General features: G+C 43.2%; 1 protein-coding gene across 2 annotated transcripts in view; it reads left to right on the top strand.

Annotated features, from left to right (window-relative positions):
* MKLN1 (muskelin 1) overlaps positions 1-22,575 on the top strand; it is a 96,823-nt gene that overhangs the window by 38,568 nt on the left and 35,680 nt on the right. For both annotated transcript variants that reach the window (XM_060685894.2, XM_087873570.1), the window contains 3 exons: positions 4,996-5,073; positions 7,748-7,813; positions 16,911-17,023. In XM_060685894.2, coding sequence (XP_060541877.1) covers positions 4,996-5,073; positions 7,748-7,813; positions 16,911-17,023 — 257 coding nt within the window. The remainder of the gene's footprint in view (positions 1-4,995; positions 5,074-7,747; positions 7,814-16,910; positions 17,024-22,575) is intronic.

The following is a 22,575-nucleotide window of genomic DNA, read 5'->3' as shown; positions in this document are numbered from 1 at the left end:
CAGCCGTGTATACAGTGTACCGGTAGTCCTCGACATACGACCACTTATTGAGCCCAACATTTCTGTTACTAAACAAGATGTCAGGGTTCCAAGCAGGGGTGGGTTCTAATTTTTTTTTTACTACCGGTTCTGTGGGTGTGGCTTATTTTGTGGGCATGGTTTGATGGTCATGTGACAAACAATTCTTTAGGATTTAAAAAAAAATATCTAAGGAATACCTATGGCAAAAAGGAAATATAGACATTGTAAATTTAATTGAAATGACTAAATATTGTTTAGATTTGTGAACCGGCCCAATACTCTGTTCAAAGAAAATATGTTGTATGTTTGTATATGTGTTTGTCTAAAAAAAATAAAAAAAAAACTTTTATAATAAATAAATAAATAAATGCAATTCTATTTAGAGGCTTCCTTCCCCGTTTCCAAATCTTGCCCATCTCTTGAAAGTAAGCCTCGAGGGGCTAATTTTGACGTAACACTTTTTTTTTCTCCTCTTCAAGCAACTCATGTGGAAAACAGACAGACTTGGCTTTTGCAAAAGAGATCTGTCAGCATGATGGTGCAGAAAGATCAAATCTGATGCTTTCCGGAAAACCCAAATGGGTTTTCAATTCCTTTGCAGCAATGGTGAAATCTAAAATTTGTTACTATCGGTTCTGTGGGCGTGGCTTGGTGGAGGGGAGGTAATGTGACAGGGTGGGCGTGGCCAATTTTTTAAAAAAACTTTTAAAACCATTTTTTCTACAACCTCTTCGCTTTCAAAAGGCTCTGACGATCCCAGCTGAGTAGCCTGATCGGCAAAGGCTTTTTAAAAAAGCCTCTGCCGATCAGGCAATTCAGCTGAGATCGTCAGAGGCATTTAAAAGAAAAAAAAGCCTCTGCTGATCAGGGAATTCAGCTGGGATTGTCAGAGGCATTTAAAAGAAAAAAAGGGTTTTTTTCTTTTAAAAGCCTTTGAGGATCCCAGCTGAGCCATGCGATCATCAGAGGCTTTTTTTTATTTTTTACTTTTAAAATCATTTTTTCGGCCGAAGAGGTTGTAGAAAAAATGCTTTTAAAAGTAAAAAAAAAAGCCCCTGATGATTGCGCGGCTCAGCTGAGCAATGGGGGGGGGGAGGGATTTTTGCTACTGGTTCTCCGAACCACCCGCCTCCATCGCTACCGGATCGAGTGATCCGGTCCGAACCGGGAGCATTTCACCCCTGCTTTGCAGAGATTTTTCTTCACGGCTATTTCTCTACAGGGGAGAAAACGCCCGTGTTTGAATGTATTTGCTTAACATATTTTTTCACGCCAGCCTACCATTGGGGGTGGACTTAATTTCTGGCTGCCTTTCCTTAAGATTGTTGATACGCAGGTCTGATTTTTAAAAACCTTTAAACTCTGTTCTGATTTGCTATCGCCACGGTGTCTAGACAGCACGGTGAATTAAAATCGCTGGACAGAATAAGTGTGCGATAAACACAAGTAGTCCTCGACTTTACAACAGTTCCTTTAGTGACTGTTCGAAATTATAATGGCACTAAAAAAAAGTGACTTTTAACCGTTATTCACACTTACAACCGTTGCACCATCCCCATGGTCACATGGTCAAAATTCGACCGCTTGGCAACTGATTCACATTTATGACGGTTGCAGCATCCCTGGGTCACAGGATCGATCCCCTTTTGTGACCTTTAGAGCAGTGGTGAAATGTAAAATTTGTTACTACCTGTTCTGTGGGCGTGGTTTTGTGGAGGGGGGTAATATGACTGAGTGGATGTGGCCAACTTTTTTTTAAAAAACTTTTAAAAGCATTTTTTCTACAACCTCTTCGGCTGAAGAGGTAAAAAAAATGCTTTTAAAGCCTCTGACGATTCCAGCTGACTTGCCTGATCGGCAGAGGCTTTTTTTCCTTTTAAAAACATTTTTTTCTATAATCTCTTCAGCCGAAGAGGTTGTAGAAAAAATGCTTTTAAAAGCCTCTGACGATCCCAGCTGAGCCACATGATCATCAGAGGCTTTTTTTTTTTTTTTTTTTTACTTTTAAAAGCATTTTTTCGGCCAAAGAGGTTGTAGAAAAAATGCTTTTAAAAATGAAAAAAAAAAGCCTCTGATGATTGCGCGGCTCAGCTGGGCAATGTGGGGGGAGGGATTTTTGCTACCGGTTCTCCAAACCACCCGTCTCCATAGCTACTGGATCGGGCGATCCAGTCTGAACCAGGAGCATTTCACCCCTGCTTTAGAGTCAGTGGGGAAGCCAGATTTATTTATTTATTTATTTATTTATTTATTTATTTATTTATTTATTTATTTATTTATTTATTTATTTATTTTTATTCATTCATTCATTCATTCATTTATTATGCCGCCCCTCTCCGAAGACTCAGGGTGGCTCACAATGCATTAAGATTTACTTAACAACTGTGTTACTACCTTAACCAGTGCCGTGATTCACTTAACAACAGAAATTTTGGGCTCAATTCAATCAATCAATCAATCAGAATACAGCTGGAAGGGACCTTGGAGGTCTTCTAGTCCAGCCCTCTGCTCAAACAGGAGACCATGTACCATTTCAGACATGTGACTGTCCAGTCTCTTCTTAAAAACCTCCAGTGATGGACCACCCACGATTTCTGGTTAATTGTTCTCCCTGTTAGGAAGTTTCTTCTTAATCAATCAATTAATAGGAAGTTAATCCTTAATTGTTGTCGTAAGTTGAGGACTATCTATACTGCAAGATTGCTGGAACCAACTCTAAAGTTAAGAGATAATATGGGCCACCTTTCTCGGCTAGATGTCGGTTGATTTGTTTGGGGGGGTGGGGGAATGCCTTTAATCTTGATAAGATGAGAAGCCTGCTTTTATCTTATGCATCTGTCCTGCTGTTGCAAAACAGCTGTGATCTCTTCTGGCTGGGGACCGGAATGGTAGAAGATCTGAAGATCTATCCAAGTGCCCGTGCATTTTTTTTCCCCAGCGAAAATACGTTTTAAATGTACCAGGGACGGGACTAGTCGAAGAGAAGGCCACAAAAAATAATATTTTCCCTACGATTTGCTGGAGGGTATGATATTCGGTTGACTGAAACCGTCTCCTCCTTTTGCTGAAGTTCTTGTTAGGCTGCTCTCTGTTTTATTTCTGGACTATGAGATTTATTACTGGAGGCAGATTAATTCCAAAGAAAAGGACATTTTCTTACCAACCAGAAAAGACTGTAGTCCTCTTGTTTTTTGTCTCATTTGGCATGTGAAAAGTTGGGAATACATCCTATTAAATTGCTATATATATATATATATGTAGGTAGGTAGGTAGGTAAGTAGGTAGGTAGGTAGGTAGGTAGGTAGGTAGATAGATAGATAGATAGATAGATAGATAGATAGATAGATAGATAGATAGATAGATAGATAGTTTCCTTAGCCACTGAAAGCAACGAGTTTTACTTGGGGTGTTGTAGATTGTTCTCTTCCTGTCTTGACTTTACAATCCCTATGGAAGGGAGATTTAAGTGGATGATGGTTTAAGGATCTGGGTTTGTTTTCCAGGATTGGGCCTCACAGACGCCCATGTTTTGAATGGCGGAATGTCGTATGTTGCATATAAACCCCTATCATGGATTGATGTTGATTCAAGACGTGATCTGTACCGTATTTCAAAATATGATTTTAGTGAATCATCCAAAACCGTGAGGGGGTCCTTGGTGCTCTTTGAGCTTGGTGGTTTTCTTGGAGACGTTTCATTACCAAACTAGATAACGTTATCAGTGCTAGAAGGGATGAGGATTGTGGAGAGGAGAAGCTAGAGAAAGAGGACAATGACTGTCGGGTCATTGGTGCACTCTGAGTTTGTTGGTTTTGTTGCAGACGTTTCTTTGATGATGTTACCTAGTTGGGTAATGAAATGTCTCTAAGAAAACCACCAAGCTCAAAGAGCACCAAAGACCCCACAGTCGTCGTTGTTGTCTTCCTCCTCCTCCTCCTCCTCCTCCTCCTCCTCCTCCTCCTCCTCCTCCTCCTCCTCCTCCTCCTCCTCCTCCTCCTCCTCCTCCTCCTTTCCACAAACTCCACTCCTTTCTAGCACTGATGATGTTACCTAGTTGGGTCATGAAACATGACCCCAAGAAAACAAACAAGCTCAGGGAGCACTAAGGACCTCACAGTTCGATTCTGAGCTAGAAATATTGTCTTCTATCAGTCTTATTTCCCTTGGAAATCTGCCTTTATGTGAGTCGTCCCTGTGACCCCTTTATTCAGTCACCTTATCTTTCCCCCCACGTAGCAGGTGACAGGAATTTTCCTACCTACTGGATGCGCTTACACAACTATAATACGGTTTATTTACCATATTTTTCGGAGTATAAGATGCACCGGAGTATAAGACGCACCTACCTTTTTTGGTGAGGAAAAGAAGAAAAGGAAATCTCCCTCTGCCTCTGCGCAATTTTGCCTCCTTGCAGCAAACAGCCTGCTTTACTTTCATTTTTGTTTTCAGCAGAGCTTGATTAGCACAAGGGGAAAAAAAATCTGCTCCAGCAAATTTACCTCTTTGCAGCAAGCAGCAGAGCCCTGTGAAAAACAGCTGAGAGCAAATCAGCTGAGAGTCGGGAGGCCGATCCAATCAACTTGTGCTAATTAATTAGCCTGTGCTGAAACTGAAAGCTGTTTTTTCTTGCTGTTTGCTTGCAAGGAGGTAAATTGCTGGGAGGCAGAGGCCAAAGGGTGGGGGCCAGTGGGTGGGCGGGTGCTACATTCGGTGTATAAGACGCACCTAAATTTTCACCCCCTTTTAGGGGGGAAAAAGGTGCGTCTTATACTCTGAAAAATACCGAAATAACATTTACCTCCCTCATTTACCTTTTCCTCCGATTCTCCATCTAATTTTATACAAAGCTACCATGGTGGTTAAACCCCTTGTTTTCTCCTGCCGTTTCGCAAACCGTTCAAAACCGACCTTGCGAGGCTGCTGCGATGGGAAGAATGTGGCCGCTCACTCTTTTCTTTTTTTCTTTCCAAACAGATGGCTTGTTCAACCAGTACATCAGCCAGCAGGAATACAAACCACGATGGGGTCAGATCATTCCCAAAAGCACCAAAGGTACCGTATTGAAACCGGGTTTGCCGTGAGCTATTTCCGAGGACCTTATTGACGCAACAAGGTAGATACTACAGGTGGTCCTTGACTTACAACGGCAATCGGGCCCAACATTTCCCGTTAACTAAGCAAGACAAGTGAGTTTGCCCCATTTTGTGACCTCTCTTGCCAGGGTTGTGAAGTCAATCTGGCTTCCTCGTCGTCTTCACTTCTCAGAAGGTCGCAAAAGGGGATTCCCATGACCCCTGGACACTGCCACAGTCATAAATATGAGTCAGTTGCCAGGTGTCTGAAATTTGATCCGTACGGGGATGCTGCAAGGGTCACAAGTGTAAAAAAAAACAAACACCCAGGCGTAATTCATTTTTTTAGTGCCATTGTGACTTTGAATGGTCACTAAATGAATGGTTGTAAGTCGAGGACTACCTACAGGCCTTTGAGATATCTGTGTGTGTGTGTATGGGGGTGGGGGAATGCCACCCAGAATCGCCGTTTGATAAGATAGCCAACTATATACAGGTAGTCCTCAACTTACGACATAGTGACCATTCGAGGTTAGGTTGACATTCCCACAAAAAAGATGACCTCAAAGACCCAGTTCTGAAGTTACGACACTCCTCTCTCTCTGCTCATACGACTGCATTTTGAGAGCTTGGCAAACGACCCCCCATTCCTGACCCTTTGCAGCATCACACGATCACAATTTATGACACTTTTGCTGAAAGCCAACATTCGCTTCTTGTAAAGGTAAAGGTCCCCCTCGCACATATGTGCTAGTCGTTCCCGACTCAAGGGGGCGGTGCTCATCTCCATTTCAAAGCCGAAGAGCCAGCGCTGCCCGAAGACGTCTCCGTGGCCATGTGGCCGGCATGACTCAACGCCAAAGGCGCACGGAACGCTGTTCCCTTCCCACCAAAGGTGGTCCCTATTTTTCTACTTGCATTTTTTTACGTGCTTTCGAACTGCTAGGTTGGCAGAAACTGGGACAAGGAACGGGAGCTCCCCCGTTACGCGGCACTAGGGATTCAAACCGCTGAACTGCCGACCTTTCGATCGACAAGCTCAGCGTCTTAGCCACTGAGCCACCGCATCCCCTATATCGAGAAATCCCTTCTCGATTTCCCCCCAAAAACGGCCTGTAGCGAATCATGGATTTGCTTAACAACCGCCATTAAAAGAAAGAGCTACTGTATAAAATCGTGTGAGTTGTGTGGTTGACATGTATGAATGTTCTGACTTATGGCCTTAATGGGTAAGCTCTGATACGGTCGTAAGCCGAGGACCACCTGCAAACTTGATTGATAAATTAAAAACTGGGTGGCTACCTCCTTAAAGCAATTAATAAGATTAAGGTATAATTTCAATTTGTTTGGGGTGGTGACTGAGGGACCTACCACCAGTTGCTCCTGTGGTTTTAGAATCAAAAAGGCTAGACAACTTCTTTGTGTTATTAGAATTGACTGAATGAATCATTGGTTATTTTAGCTCAACCTTGTTAGATATGACAGGCAACAGCTCTCTGGAGGTCTGAGCTAAGAGGCCTTTCTACTTTAGCTAACCATGCCTTTGGCTTATGCATATTTTTTTTCTTACAACCGCCAATAATACCATGTCTTTCCAGGAATGATTTACAGGCAGTCCTCGACTTACGACTGTCAGGGTTCCAAGTAATACACCCATAATAAATAGAACTCCAAAGCAGGTAGATTCCTCAAAGAACTGGTTTATTGGATATATCATATTGGCACAGGCTGGTAAAAACCGACTCTGAATATTCCCGCAGTTTTCACCTAATTAGCAGAGTTCTTCCCCCTTCTTCACACACCCAGTCACATGGTCCAATCATCGTGTCATCCAGTTGCCTGGTAACATGACTCCTCCTCCTCTCCGACCACCTGTGGGAATGTCCTTGGTTCCCAGGAGAAAGTCTTTTGTTTTGGCTACAAAACCCCATCTATCTCTACTCCTCCGTCCCTATCCCTCGGCTCCAGTGTGGCAACACTGAAGCTCAGAAAATGGCCTCGCTCAGGTCAGCTTCAGGGTTGACAGCGACCACAATTGAACCCCGAATTTCCCTCGTTAAGCAAGGCAGTCCTTCAGTGGGTTTTGCCCCGTTTTACCACCTTCCTTGCCGCGGTTCTTAAGCGAACCACCGCACTCGCTAAAATTAGTCACACGGTTGTTAAGTGAATCCGACCTCCCCTATGTCTTCGCTCGTCAGAAGTCCACAAAAGGGGATTATGGGACACTGCAACCATCGTAAATATGAGCCAGTTGCCAAACGTTTTGAAATTTGATCCTGGGACTTGTGGGGATGCTTGCAACAGTTGTTAAATGTAAAAAATACTCATAAGTCACTTTTTTTCAGGACTGTTGTAATTTTGAATGATCATACAAACTGTTGTAAGTCAAGGACTACCTGTATTCCAAAGTTTTTTTTTTCTTTAATGCAGCTGAGTAACAGTAATAGAATAACACAGTTGGAAGGGACCTTGGAGGTCATCTAGTCCAACCCCCTACTCACACAGGAGACCTTGTGCTAGGGATTCAAACCGCCGAACTGCCGACCTTTCTGATCGACAAGTTCAGTGTTTTAGCCGCTTAGTTTGCTGGGAAATAAGAAGAATGGAAACTCACTAATGGCCGATTGTTGTTTTGTTTTGATTGATCCAACAAGGTGACGGTGAGGACAGCAGGCCAGGAATGAGAGGCGGGCATCAAATGGTCATTGATGTTCAAACAGGTGAGCCTTCTTATTTATCTTGGTTTTCTTTTTTCCTTTTTAACAGGAGACTCATGTTCAAGTCTACTCTCAGCCACAAAATTGGCTGATTGTTTTGGGTCAGTCACCAGCTCTCAGCTGTAACCGTCCAACAGGGATTTTGCAAAATAATAGATAAAACAGGGAATTTTATTGTTGACTCGAAGAGTGGGAATCTCGGATTCTGGATGCTTCCTTTTCCCACTACAACAGTAGCAATAGCAATAGCTCTTAGATTTATATTCTCTTCACAGTGCTTTTTACAGCCCTCTCTAAGCGGTTTACACAGTCAGCCTATTGCCCCTAACAATCTGGGTCCTCATTTTACCGACCTCGGAAGGACAGATGGCTGAGTCAACCTTGAGCCTGGAGAGATTCGAACTGCCAAATTGCAGGCAGCTGGCAGTCAGCAGAATTAGCCTGCACTCTTAACCACTGTGCCACCGCGGCTCAAAATAGCTTTAGTTTTGTTTTAAAGAAATATTGCGTAATCATGAGTCAAGAGCAGGTTTAACTATAGGTAGTTCTTCACTTAAGGGAACGTGATGGCTCAGCACTTAAAGATGCTGACTTTGACAGTTGGAAAGCTGACTGCCCAGGTTCGAGACCCGGGTGCTATGCGACGGAGTGAGCTCCCGTCCTTGCCCACCTAGCAGTTCGAAAGCAAGCAAATGTGAGTAGGTAAATAGGTACCATTTCGGTAGGGAAGAAAAACAGCGTTCTGTGCGCCTTGGCGCATTGTCATGCTGGCCACATGACCATGGAAAAGAGTCTTCGGACAATGCTGGCTTCCTCGGCTAAGAAACAGAGACGAGCATCGTTCTTTTGATCACAAATGGGACAAGACAGTTGTTAAGTAAGTTGTGCCCAATTTTACAACCGTTCGTTAACTGAATGACAGCCGTTGTTAAGTCAATCATGCTGTTGTTTAACGAATCCGGCTTTCACCCTTGATTTCGCTTATGGGAAGTCGGTTGGGAAGATCACAAATGATGAGCATATGAGGAGGTATTCAGCCGGTTTGGGCGAAGCAGTACCTGCCCGAACCTGCTCGGACGTAGCTATTTAGCTACGTTTTCGAGGTTGGGCACATGCGTGGAAGGCCGGGCATATGCGTGGAAGGCATCACATGCACAAAGTGAGCGTGTGCACACGGGGCGAACCGGTGGTAAGAATATGTGAAACCTACCGCTGGATCACATGATCCCAGGACGCTGCAACCATCATTAATCCATGCTGGTTGCGTAACAGCCAAAGCCCGATCACATAACAATGAAGATTTTGCAGCAACCATACGTGAAAGGATTGGTTGTAAGTCACTTTTCTCACAGTGCCATTAAATGAATGTTATAAATCAAGGACTACAGCTATTCGACTTACAACCCTTCATTTAGTGACAGTTCAGAGTTACAACCCCGTAAAGGCTTGGGTTCAACTTTTGTTTGTGGTTGTTATTTTCATTGGCCTTTAAGCCATAATAACTTTTTAAAAACTTAAATCTGTATTTAACCAGTTCTTTTGTAAGCAGGTTGCTATTAGAATTGAATTCTGGCTGTTTTGATATCTTACAACCATTTGTCCGGTTCTAACAAAGCTCTTTTCCCTTTCGGCCTTTGAATTTTGATATTTGTTAAAATGTCCCACGTATTTTATCCGAATGCCTATTTTCCCCCCGTTTATTGTGGTGGTTCCGATCTCTAGTTCTTGTGAGCCAATCTTGAAAATATGAACAAATAATTTTTTTTTAAAAGGTTTCTAAACCGTTCCTGCTGGCTTCTGACTTCTGACATGTCATTTTCAATATAGTCATAACACCCAAGCATTTAAATTAAAAAAAAAAACACCACACCCATCATTGAGCTTTAATTAAAGCAAGACCCATTTCCGTTTGGCTAAATAATCACCACCAAATATTTGATCTCTCCTTTCTATCTCCAATTAACTTGACGTGTTCCAGTTATGATCGCATAAGAGCAGGGGTGAAATGCTCCCGGTTCGGACCGGATCGCCTGATCCGGTAGGGATGGAGGTGGGCGGTTCGGAGAACCGATAGCAAAAATCCCTGCCCCCCCCCCATTGCCCAGCTGAGCCGCGCAATCATTAGAGGCTTTTTTTTTTATTTTTAAAAGCATTTTTTCTTCCACTTCTTTGGCCAAAAAAATGCTTTTAAAAGTTAAAAAAAAAAAGCCTCTGATAATCGTGGGGCTCAGCTGGAATCATCAGAGGCTTTTAAAAAAAAAAATAAAGCCTCTGCCAATCAGGCAAGTCAGCTGGGATCGTCAGAGGCTTTAAAAGCATTTTTTTAAACCACCTCTTCAGCTGAAAACCATTAGAAAAAATGGTTTTAAAAGTAAAAAAAAAGCCTCTGATGATTGTGCGGCTCAGCTGGGATCATCAGAGGCTTTTAAAAAAAAAAAAGCCTCTGCCAATCAGGCAAGTCAGCTGGGATCGTCAGAGGCTTTAAAAGCATTTTTTTAACCGCCTCTTCAGCTGAAAACCATTAGAAAAAATGGTTTTAAAAGTAAAAAAAAAAGCCTCTGATGATCGCGTGGCTCAGCTGGGATCATCAGAGGCTTTTTAAAAAAAAAGCCTCTGCCAATCAGGCAAGTCAGCTGGGATCGTCAGAGGCTTTAAAAGCATTTTTTTAACCACCTCTTCAGCTGAAAACCATTAGAAAAAATGGTTTTAAAAGTAAAAAAAAAGCCTCTGATGATCGCGCGGCTCAGCTGGGATCATCAGAGGCTTTAAAAAAAAAAAGCCTCTGCCAATCAGGCAAGTCAGCTGGGATCATCAGAGGCTTTAAAAGCATTTTTTTAACTGCCTCTTCAGCCGAAAACCATTACAAAAAATGGTTTTAAAAGTAAAAAAAAGAAAAAAAAAGGTTGGCCACACCCACTCAGTCATATTACACACACCCCACCCCCACCCCCACCACCAAGCCACACTCACAGAACCGGTAGTAACAAATTTTACATTTCACCACTGCATAAGAGGGATTAAATTATTGTACCCCACCAGTATTTATTTCAGTAAGTGCTGATGCAGTTCGAAAGCACCTCCTAGTGGGTAGAAAATGCGATGGGATCTGAGATTTTACTTGAGGATTCTGAAATAATAAAATGCCAACCTGAGACGTGTGATAGGAAATACAGGTAGCCCCCGACTTACAACAGTTCATTTAGTGACCGTTTCGAAGTTACAATGAAAAAAGCGACTTAAGGCCATTTTTCACACTTATGATCGCTGCAGCATCCCCACGGTCATGTGATTTACATCCGGATGTGTTGGCAACTGGTTCGCGGTGTCCCGTGATCATGTGATTCTCCTTTTGCGACCTTCTAACAAGCACAGCCCATGGGGAGGCCAGATTCACTTAACAACCGTGTTAGCAACTGCCGTGATATATATATAGACTTAATGAATGTGGCGAGAAAAAGCAGTAAAATGGGGCAAAACTCACTTCACATATATCTCGCTTTGGGGCTCAATTGTGGTCGTAAGTCAAGGACTCACTGTATTAGCGATGGCATTACACCTGCCCGTAAGTGAGATTCTTAATTTTTTTTTGGTGAGACAGTAGTCAGGCCATTTCTCTGGATGTACTTTAAATGCACATGTTTAAAGCTGACCCATTTGGTCATTTGTTTCACCTTGACTAGAAGACCTCCAAGGTCCCTTCCAACTCTGTTATTCTGTTCTGTCCTGTCCTAAATATTCTATTCTATTCTATTCTATTCTATTCTATTCTATTCTATCCTATCCTATCCTAAGTCTAAGTCTAAGTCTAAGTCTAAGTCTAAGTCTAAGTCTAATTGTTATTCTATCCTATCCTATCCTACACCCTGTCCTGTCCTGTCCTACCCTACCCTACCCTATCCTATCCCAATTCTTATTGCTATTCTTATTGCTATTCTTATTGCTATTCTTATTGCTATTCTATTCTATTCTATTCTATTCTATTCTATTCTATTCTATCCTATCCTATCCTATCCTACACCCTGTCCTGTCCTGTCCTACCCTACCCTACCCTATCCTATCCCAATTCTTATTGCTATTCTTATTGCTATTCTTATTGCTATTCTTATTGCTATTCTATTCTATTCTATTCTATTCTATTCTATTCTATTCTATTCTATTCTATTCTATTCTATTCTATTCTATCCTATCCTATCCTATCCTATCCTACACCCTGTCCTGTCCTGTCCTACCCTACCCTACCCTATCCTATCCCAATTCTTATTGCTATTCTTATTGCTATTCTTATTGCTATTCTTATTGCTATTCTATCCTATCCTATCCTATCCTATCCTATCCTATCCTATCCTATCCTATCCTATCCTATCCTATCCTATCCAAAGTCTAAGTCTAAGTCTAAGTCTAAGTCTAAGTCTAAGTCTAATTGTTATCCTATCCTATCCTATCCTATCCTATCCTATCCTATCCTATCCTATCCTATCCTACACCCTGTTCTGTCCTGTCCTACCCTACCCTACCCTATCCTATCCCAATTCTTATTGCTATTCTTATTGCTATTCTTATTGCTATTCTATTCTATTCTATTCTATTCTATTCTATTCTATTCTATTCTATTCTATTCTATTCCATTCCTCTCCATTCTATTCTATTCTATTCTATTCTATTCTATTCTATTCTATTCTATTCTATCCTATCCTATCCTATCCTATCCTATCCTACCCTACCCTACCCTACCCTACCCTACCCTACCCTACCCTACCCTACCCTACTCTATCCTATCTTAAGTCTAAGTCTAAGTCTAAGTCTAATTGTTATTCTATCCTATCCTATCCTATTCTACACCCTGTCCTGTCTTGTCCTACCCTACCCTACCCTACCCTACCCTACCCTACCCTACCCTACCCTACCCTATCCCAATTCTTATTGCTATTCTTATTGCTATTCTATTCTATTCTATTCTATTCTATTCTATTCTATTCTATTCTATTCTATTCTATTCTATTCTATTCTATTCCTTATTGTTATCCTATCCTATCCTATCCTAATTCTTATTGCTATTCTGTTTTTTTTTTTTTATTTGATTTATATGCCGCCCTTCTCCGGAGACTCAGGGCAGCTTACAATGCGTTAAGCAATAGCCTTCATACTTTTGTATATTTTATACAAAGTCAGCTTATTGCCCCCACAAACTGGGTCCTCATTTAACCTACCTTAGAAAGAATGGAAGGCTGAGTCAACCTTGAGCCTGGTAAGATTCGAACCTGCAGAAATTGCAGGCAGCTGTGTTAATAACAGGGTGCATTAAACCACTGTACTACCAAGGCTCTTTCTGTTACATTTCGTCCCGTCCCGTCCCATGTTAATGGGGAAGCCAGATTCGCTCAACGACCATGTTAGTAATATAACAACTGCAGTGAATTCACTTAACAAATGTGGCCAATAAAACCGTAAAATGGGACAAAACTCACTTAACAACTGTCTCGCTTAACAACAGAAATTTTGGGTTCAATTGTGGTCGTAAGCCGAGGACTGCCTGTTCGTCAGCTCAGAAGAATAGAAAGAAGCAACTTGAAAGCAAAACCCAAGACTTCCATGTTAAAAGAACAAGAAGTTCTTTCTAATAAAAACAGTTGGGTAACAAACCTTGGAAACTGGAAACTGGAACATAAAAATTAAATTCCTGAGTGTACAGAGTGTGGATCTTTCGAGATTCATGTTCTGACCTTTAAAATGTAGATTTCAAGGATTTGAATGCATATGGCAAGGGAAGAGGCATTTTGAGCAGGCATTTAAACAGGCATTTACAATAATGCTTCTCTCAACAGAGGGCTTTTGTTCCGCGATTCTTAAGTTTTGACTAGGCACCAAAAATAACTTTTGTTATTTATAGCACTGTCCCTTCCAGAGGAACAGCCTCTCCCATCAAATCCGCAGATTGAAAAATTGGGAGTTTTACAAATTCTGAATTTAAGAAGGTGAGGGGTGGCCTGAGTCTTTTAGGCCTATATAATTTCAAAATAAGGAGAATAACAGACACGCCTGTACTTTCTCCTATGCCCGTGATGGCGAACCTATGGCACACGTGCCACAGGCGGCACACGGAGCCATATTAGTGGGCACGCCAGCTCAGCTCTGGGGCGCATGCGCGCGCCAGCCAGCTGATTTTCGGGCCTTCTGGGCCCACCAGAAGTAGGGAAACAGGCTGTTTCCTGCCTCTGGAGGGCCTGGGGGGTGGGGGGTAGGGAAGGCCCGTTTTTCTTTCTTACCTGGCTCCAGATCCTCTCTGTGTATCTGGGAACGGTGAAAACAGCCTTTCCCACTCACTTGGAGGCCCTACGGAGGCTGAAAGGGCCCATTTCCCCACTCCCGGTGGGACAGGAAGTGACGTTTTTTCTTGTCCCCAGCCTCCAGAGACTCCTAGAGAGGCTCCTACAGACTCCTAGAGAGGTTCTGGAGGCTGGGGACAGCAAAAAATGTCACTTCCTGTCCCACTGGGAGTTGGGAAATGGGCCCTTTCAGCCTCCGTAGGGCCTCCAAGGGAGTGGGAAAGGTTGTTTTCGCCCTTCCCAGATACACAGAGAGGATCTGGAGCCAGGTAAGAAAGAAAAACGGGCCTACCAGGCCAGCCTGTGCCAGGAACGGGGGGAGGGGGAGGGGGTTGCGCACACATGCACGTGGGCACGTGCGCGCGCGACCCTCCCCCGCCCCCCCCTCCTGGCACGCAATGGCAAAAAGGTTAGCCATCACTGTCCTATGCCATCGACAAGCTCAGTTCCTATTAGGAAGGAATACATTCGGTCTTTGCTCTGGAGGGTTTTCCTTCTCCCAGCTCCCCATCGGATAAATTCCAATTTGTGAATGGTATGCCCTTCCTAGACGTCGCAAGATGTTTTATCTGAGGCCTCATTGGATATGCGGCATGTGCCAAACCCGTTTCCCCCCCCCCCTTCCCTGGGTTATCAATTGGTCCATTGTAGTAAATGTGGGTTTTGTAAGCTGTGAGAATTTAGGCACACAAAGAGATGTACTCTTTGCAAAGAACACTGGCTACTCGGTGCCCAGAATAAACAGTGTAATTACAGTTAATGACCCAAGGTAACCTTTTGGTGATGATATTGGCCATTACGGCTGTTGCAAGCAGAGGTTATAACCAGATCTTTCTCTCTCTTTTTTCAATCATTCCCCCCTCCCCGCCCCTCCCGAAGCTTAAATGCATCCTACCGCAGTAATTTTGGAGGGATGCTGCTTCACTGCTTTGCTAAAAGAATAGGAATAACAGAGTTGGAAGGGACCTTGGAGATCTTCTAGTCCAGCCCCCTGCTCAGGCAAGAAACCGTATACCATTTCAGACAAATGGTTGTCCAATCTCTTCTTAAAAACCTCTGGTGATGGAGCACCCACAAGTTCTAGAGGCAAGCAGTTCCACTGATTTGTTGTTGTTAGTCACGAAGTCGTGTCCAACCCATAACGACCTCATGGACTACGTTCCTCCAGGCCTTCCTGTTCTCTACCATCCCCGGGAGTCCATTTAAGCTCACGCCGACTGCTTCAGTGACTCCATCCAGCCACCTCGTTCTCTGCTGTCCCCTTTTTCTTTTACCCTCAGTCTTTCCCAGCATTAGGCTCTTCTCCAGGGAGTCCTTCCTTCTCATTAGGTGGCCAAAGTATTTGAGTTTCATCTTCAGGATCTGGCCTTCCAAAGAGCAGTCAGGGTTGATCTCCTCTAGGACTGACCGGTTGGATCGCCTTGCAGTCCAAGGGACTCTCACTCCACTGATTAATTGTCTTAACTGTCAACAAATTTCTCCTTAGTTCTGAGTTGCTTCTCTTCTTGATTAGTTTCCATCCGTGGTTTATTGTCCTTCCCTCAGGTGCTTTGGAGAATAGGCTGACCCTCTCTTCTTTGTGGCAGCCTGTTAGGAAATGATTTTACTTAACTTGTTGGGTTGGCAATATATAAACCATGAATATAGCTTTAAGACTGCTGTATTGCTGTATTGCATCATACTGTGTTCTGATTGGTTAGCTCGGTAGCCAATGTCCTTAAGAGGGAGCTAGAAACCTGGTTTGTTTCTCTTTGATTCTCTTTGCTGATCTTTGCTGCGTTTGCTACTGTTTGCAAATATAGAAGAACTGTTAATGTGTATGACTACAACGACTGGTAAGAAGACTTTGCTATTGGATTATCCCTGGACTATAGTTTGATAGCTACTGCTTTATACATGTATGACCTGGACTGTTTAATGGACTGTGCCTTATTACTATTTCCTGAAAGTAAAAACAACTCAGTGTATCTATGTGTTGGCTGTGTTGGCTAACTACTCTCAATCACTTTTCATGTGCACACCCTTGCTACTCAAGGGTTGCTCTGCAAATTTCTTAACACAGCCCCTCAAATATTGGAAGACTGCTATCATGTCTCCCCTAGTCCATCTTTTCATTAAACTAGACATACCCAGTTCCTGCAACTGTCCTTCGTATGTTTTAGCCTCCAGTCCCCTAATCGTCTTTGTTGCTCTTCTCTGCACTCTTTCTAGAGTCTCCACATCTTTTTTTACATCGTGGTGACCAAAACTGGATGCAGGATTCCAAGTGTTGTCTCACCAAGGCATTATAAAAATCCTGGAATCGAATCCTTCAAAGTCTCCCTTAAAAATAAACAAAATGGAAACTTTTAGCACCATGGTGTTCAAACTTTCCTTAGGGATGGCCTTAAGAGATTGTGCCCATCTCGGAGAGCGCTGTGGCTTGTATAGGTATTCCTCAACATACAGCCGTTCATTTAGTGACTCTAAAAGAGTGGCTTGTGACTGTTTTTCAGACTTACGGCCATTGCCGTATCCCCATGTGATCAAAATCCCGACGCCTGTATCTAGCCTCTCACAACTTAAAAATCATCATTTTTTTTTTAAAAAAAATCCTGATTCACCCAAAAGCCCCATTTAAGAGTTTACCAGAAATATCAAACAAATATAAACGGTTTAAAACAAACAATTTTGAATTTCTGGGGGGTGAGGAGGGAACCCCAAGGTTTTGCAGCCGAGCTTTGGTGGCCTCAAGACTCCGTGGATTAACATCTTTTTTTCTAATGTTTTTTGATCAGAAACCGTTTATTTGTTTGGCGGCTGGGACGGGACGCAAGATCTGGCGGACTTCTGGGCGTACAGCGTGAAGGAAAACCAGTGGACGTGTATATCCAGAGACACTGAAAAAGAGGCAAGTTTTGGTGTAATCAGTGGTGGGTTCCTCCCGGTTTGGCTCGGTTCGGCCGAGCTGGTAGTGGTGATGATATGACGTCACCGAACTCTTTGTTCAGGAGCTGGGTCCTCCCGTCTCCCCGCTATTTTTACCTTTTATTTGGCCCTGCCTCCCCAATCTATTCGCTGCCTCCGGAGTCCCAGCTGATCGGCTAGAAGGAAAAAAAGCTGTTTAAACTCTTGCCAAGGGGCTTCAAAGGGCCGCCCTACAGCTGATCAGTGCTGCCACACCACAAGGCAGTGTGGTGGTAGACCAGTGTGCTTTGAAAACAAATGGGTAGACCGGTGCCTCCAAAAACAAATGAGTAGACCAGTGCCTCCAAAAACAAATGAGTAGACCTGTGCCTCCAAAAACAAATGAGTAGACCGGTGCCTCCAAAAACAAATGAGTAGACCGGTGCCTCCAAAAACAAATGAGTAGACCGGTGCCTCCAAAAACAAATGGGTAGACTGGAACGCTCCAAGAACAAATGGGTAGACCGGTACAGCTCTGCAAGCAGTTAAAAGCTTGGTAGACCAGTACCTCTGCTAAATCCTAAAGAATTGTCACATGACCATCAAACCACGCCCACAAAATTAAGCCACACCCACAGAACCGGTATTTAAAAAATTTAGAACCCACCCCTGAGTGTAATCCAAGCTGGGCGTTGGCCCAGATAACACAGTTTTTGTGTGCAAGCTACGGAGGTGACCATCTCACATTCTCCCTTCTCGTGCATTTTGAGTGAATACAAAGTCACGTCCCTTTTTGCCTCTCTACTGCCGCCCCCCCTCCCCCCCCCCGGGCTTTCATAAGAATTGATGGAAAAGTTGGCTGTTCCGTTGCTGAAAATAAACAAAGATGCTTTGGCAGAACAGAATGAAGCAAAGAATTATTATTATTTAAAAAAAAAAAACATTTAATGGAAGTTTTGGAACCGATGGGAAAGGTGGGTCCAGCAAACTCTGCTGGGCTTTATCAAATATCTATGCAGAGAAAACCATATAAACTAAATCCTTTCGGTAGCCGGCAAGGATCTGAAGGTCTAGGATTTGAGAAGGATTTAAATGGACTTTCCTTGAGTAGTTAATTCTTCAATTCTCCTAACTTCACGTCCCTCAACGTTTGCAAGAGGGAGATTTGCTTGCCTCACTGTAGTGACTGTAGAAAAAAAATAGTGCTAGTAAGTGTTTTAAAGCAGGGGTCTCCAACCTTGGCAACTTTAAGACTTGTGGACTTCAACTCCCAGAGTTCCTCAGCCAGCAAAACTTGTGGACTTCAACTCCCAGAATTCCTCAGCCAGGAAGGAATTGAAGTCCACAAGTCTTAAAGTTTTTCTGGCTGAGGAACTCTGGGAGTTGAAGTCCACAAGTTTTGCTGGCTGAGGAACTCTGGGAGTTTAAATTCACAAGTCTTAAAAGTTGCCAAGGTCGGAGACCCCTGTTTTAAAGGCTTAAAAATGCCATACCCCCACTGTGTCTTATAGGTAGTCCTCAACTTACGACCGCGATTGCGCCCAACATTTCCACTGCTAAGCAAAATACACATGTTAACTGGGTTTGGCCCCATTCTGTGATCCGCCTTGCCATCGTTGCGAAGTGAATTACTGCAGTCGTTGAGTTAGTAAAAGGTGGTTATGTGAATCTGGTTTTCCCCCACTGACTTTTCTTGTTAGGAAGTTGCAAAAGATGTTCCCATGACCCCCCCTTTCCCCCCGGCACACTTCAACCGTCACAAATACGTGCCACTCACCAAGCGTCCAAATGTTGGTCTTGTGATGCAGTGTTTGTAAGCAGAGGTGGGATTCGCATCGTTTATCTATCGGTTCGCCCAGCGCCAAAAATGTGAGCATGTCCGTGCTCTGTGCATGTGCCCAGCGTGCACGCATGTGCCCGGCCTTCTGTGCATGTGCTTTGCTCTCACACGCGCCATCCGCATATGCGCCCAGCCTCAAAAAAGTGCCTAAATAAGAAAGCATAGAGCTGGGGCCGGCCCACCTGGGATTTTTGCTACCGGTACGCTTGAACCAGTCCAAACCGGCTGATTACCACCTCTGGTTGCAAGTGTGAAAAACATAAGTAATTTTTCTGTGTCATTGTAACTTCAAACAGTCACTGAATGAATGGTTCTAACGGTTACCTGTAGTTACATAAGCAAACATGCTTCATTTTTCTGTATTTGTTATGTTTATACACCTCCGGGTTTAACAAGGCCCCGAGCAGTTATTTAGTTATTTATTTATTTATTTATTTATTTATTTATTTATTTATTTATTTATTTATTTATTTATTTATTTATTTATTTATTTATGCATGCTGCCCTTCTCCGGAGACTCAGGGCGGCTTACAATGCGTTAAGCAATAGCCTTCAGACTTTTTTATATTTTATACAAAGTCAGCTTATTACCCCCACAAACCGGGTCCTCATTTTACCTACCTTAGAAAGGATGGTGTCAGACTTCGATGCTATCTCAAAATAAATGAATTTCCAAACTGCCAATCTTTAAGGAAATCTTCTCTTTATTTGAGCACAGCAACCGGATCATGACTCGATGCAGACCTTTTGCCCCCCAATCCCTCCCTTTCCGATCCCCAATTATCTGCTTCTCATTGGCTATCTTCCAAGTCACTCTATTGACTTCTTGTCTCGTCATTTCACAGGACTGTCCCCCCTCCCTTCATTTCCACGACGACCCAGCTTCAAAGGGATTTAGCAGGCAAAAGTTCAGGGTTTATCTCTCTCCTCTCTATGCCAGCGGTGAGACGCTGACATCTGGAAGGCTGAGTCAACCTTGAGCCTGGTGAGAATTGAACTCGCAGTAATTGCAGGCAGCTGGAAGCTAAATACTACCTTTAACAGTAGCATTAATCTGCTGCGCCACTCAGGCTCCTTATTAACAACACAAAACCTCCCAATAAGGACACATTACCTTAAACGTGGAAAAGTATATCAGTGAAATATTTTCTTTTCCCCAAAGCAGAAATTGTACCCGTCTCTCACAAACACAAGTGGGTAGAGTCCTACTTGAACAACTTGTGTAGAGCAGGTGATGTCAAGGTCATTGCTTTTTTGAGCCTTAATTAAAATCAGAGAAAAACGCAGTCAAAAGCAGATAAACAACTTCCTGAATTCAGATGTTTTCCAATATTGCTGTAAAGGGAAAGGCAAGAATGTTCATGAACAAGCTATTAAGAAGAACGATCTGTGAATTCTTAGAACATTTGCTTCTCTATGTTAACGGGTTTGTTGAAATACAGAGTACCATATTTTTCGGACTACAAGACGCACCAAGATTTTGAAGAGGAAAACAAGAAAAAAAAAGTTTTTGGCCTCCGTGTGCCTCCGGCCCTCAGGAGCACTTTGCAGGCCTCCCAAACCCTCTGCGCATCCCGTTTTTGTGAAAAACAGTCCCATTTTTGGCTCCTGAACCCCCTCCCCATCCCGGTTTTGCTTTCCCCAGCCCCCAGGAGCACTCTACAGGCCTCTGAAATCCTCTGCACCCAGAAGTGGGTTTCAGCAGGTTCTGACCAGTTCTGGCGAACCGGTAGCGGAAATTTTGAGTAGTTCGGAGAATCGGTAGTAAAAATTCTGACTGGCCCAGCCCCTATCTATTCTCTGCCTCCCGAGTCCCAGCTGATCGGGAGGAAATGGGGATTTTGCAGCAACCTTCCCTTGGAGTGGGGTGGGAATGGAGATTTTACAGTATCTTTTCCCTGCCACGCCCACCAATCCATGCCACACCCACCAAGCCACACCCACAGAACCGGTAGTAAAAAATTTTGAAACTCACCACTGCTCTACACGTCCCATTTTTGTGAAAAACGGGGCTGTTTTTGGCAAAAACGGGACACGCGGAGCAGGGTTTTGGGAGGCCAAAAATGGCCGTATTTTTTCTATAAGACGCAACGACATTTCCACCCTCTTTTTTTGGGGGTGGAGGGAAGTGTGTCTTATATTCTTAAAAGTACGGTACTTTCATAATGTACAAGGGCCCAAAAGTATCTCTGGCTACCTGGGAGAAAGGCTAGTGAATATTACAGGAATGGCTTCTGAATAAACCAGGAAATATTGAAACTACAGGTAGACCTCACCTTACAATTACAATAAGGCCCCAAATTTCCATTGCTTAGCAGGTCAGTTGTTAAGTGAGTTTTGCTTCATTTTATGACCGTTTTCGCTAAGTGAATCCCTGTGAATCATGTGGTCATTAAGGGAATCCGGTTTTAAATTAAAAGGTTGAGAAATGCTCCTCTAGAGAAACATAATATGGCCAGGATATTAATTCTTATTTTTATTTTTGTCCCCCCCCTCCCCCATCTCTAAAGCGACATCATAATTTCATTTCTCTAAAGCTTCTCTTTCTAGTCTTCAAACCCATAAATCACAGATTCATTTTTCTCTTTTTAAAAAAGCCTTCTTATGTATTCTAAGAAGTCTTATCAAACTCTTTCTGGATCTGAGCTTCTTGCTGCCCTTCTTCTCTTCCCTTCCCCAATATTATTTATTTATTTATTTGTTTATTTATTTATTTATTTATTTTCAGATATTTATATTAGGCTATATTAGGCTTTCTCCAGGAAGCTAGGTCTTTTGTATAATGTGCCCAAGATGAGATCATTTGAGCTGGTCATTTGTGTCTTGAGTAAGAACTCTGGCTTGAACCCTTTATGGCAGTGTTTCTCAACCTTGGTAGCTTGAAGATGGGTGGACTTCAACTCCCAGAATCCCCCAGCCAGCAGCGCTGGCTGGGGGATTCTGGGAGTTGAAGTCCACCCATCTTCAAGCTTCCAAGGTTGAGAAACACTGCTTTATGGAATCCTACCTTATTTGGGTTCACTTTCAGCCTATACCAGGGGGGTCAAACTCGTGCCGTCACGTAACGTATCACAACTTCCCCCCCCCTTCGTTAAAATGGGGGTGGGAGTGACCAGCACATGACTCATCTGGCTTGTGGGTCACGGGTTTGACACTTCTGGCCTATTCTGTCTCATCCAGAGTCTGACAGCCTACTTCCAAGCATTGAAAAAGGCATCAACATCACCTCCTCTAAAGGTAGGTAGGTGTCAGACCTGCCACAGATTAAACCTCCAAATAGAAACGATCCTTGGCTCCATCGGTTGAGAAAGATGTAATTTTATTAGAAGTTAAGTGTATTTTTTTTTTTTTAATTTGATTTATATGCCGCCCTTCTCTGGAGACTCAGGGTGGCTTACAATGTGCTCAGCAATAGCCTTCATCCTTTTGTATATTTATACAGTCAGCTTATTGCCCCCACAAACTGGGTCCTCAATTTACCTACCTTAGAAAGGATGGAAGGCTGAGTCAACCTTGAGCCTTGGCGAGATTCAAACCTGCAGTAATTGCAGGCAGCTGTCTTAATAACCAGCTTAATAACAGGGTGCCTTAGACCACTGTACCACCAAGGCTCTTTGCAGAAATGCAAAGCTGGAACTGAGAATCGCGTGCCCAAATCCCTAAGTTCAGCCTTCCCTTCCTTAGCTGTCTCTCATTGTCCACCCCAGTGTAACCAA

The sequence above is a fragment of the Pantherophis guttatus genome, chromosome 7 (assembly GCF_059756535.1).
Source record: "Pantherophis guttatus breed Tessera chromosome 7, ASM5975653v1, whole genome shotgun sequence".
NCBI lineage: Eukaryota > Metazoa > Chordata > Lepidosauria > Squamata > Colubridae > Pantherophis > Pantherophis guttatus.
Note: the sequence above shows the minus strand (reverse complement) of the source record. Positions and strands in the feature narration are given on the sequence as shown.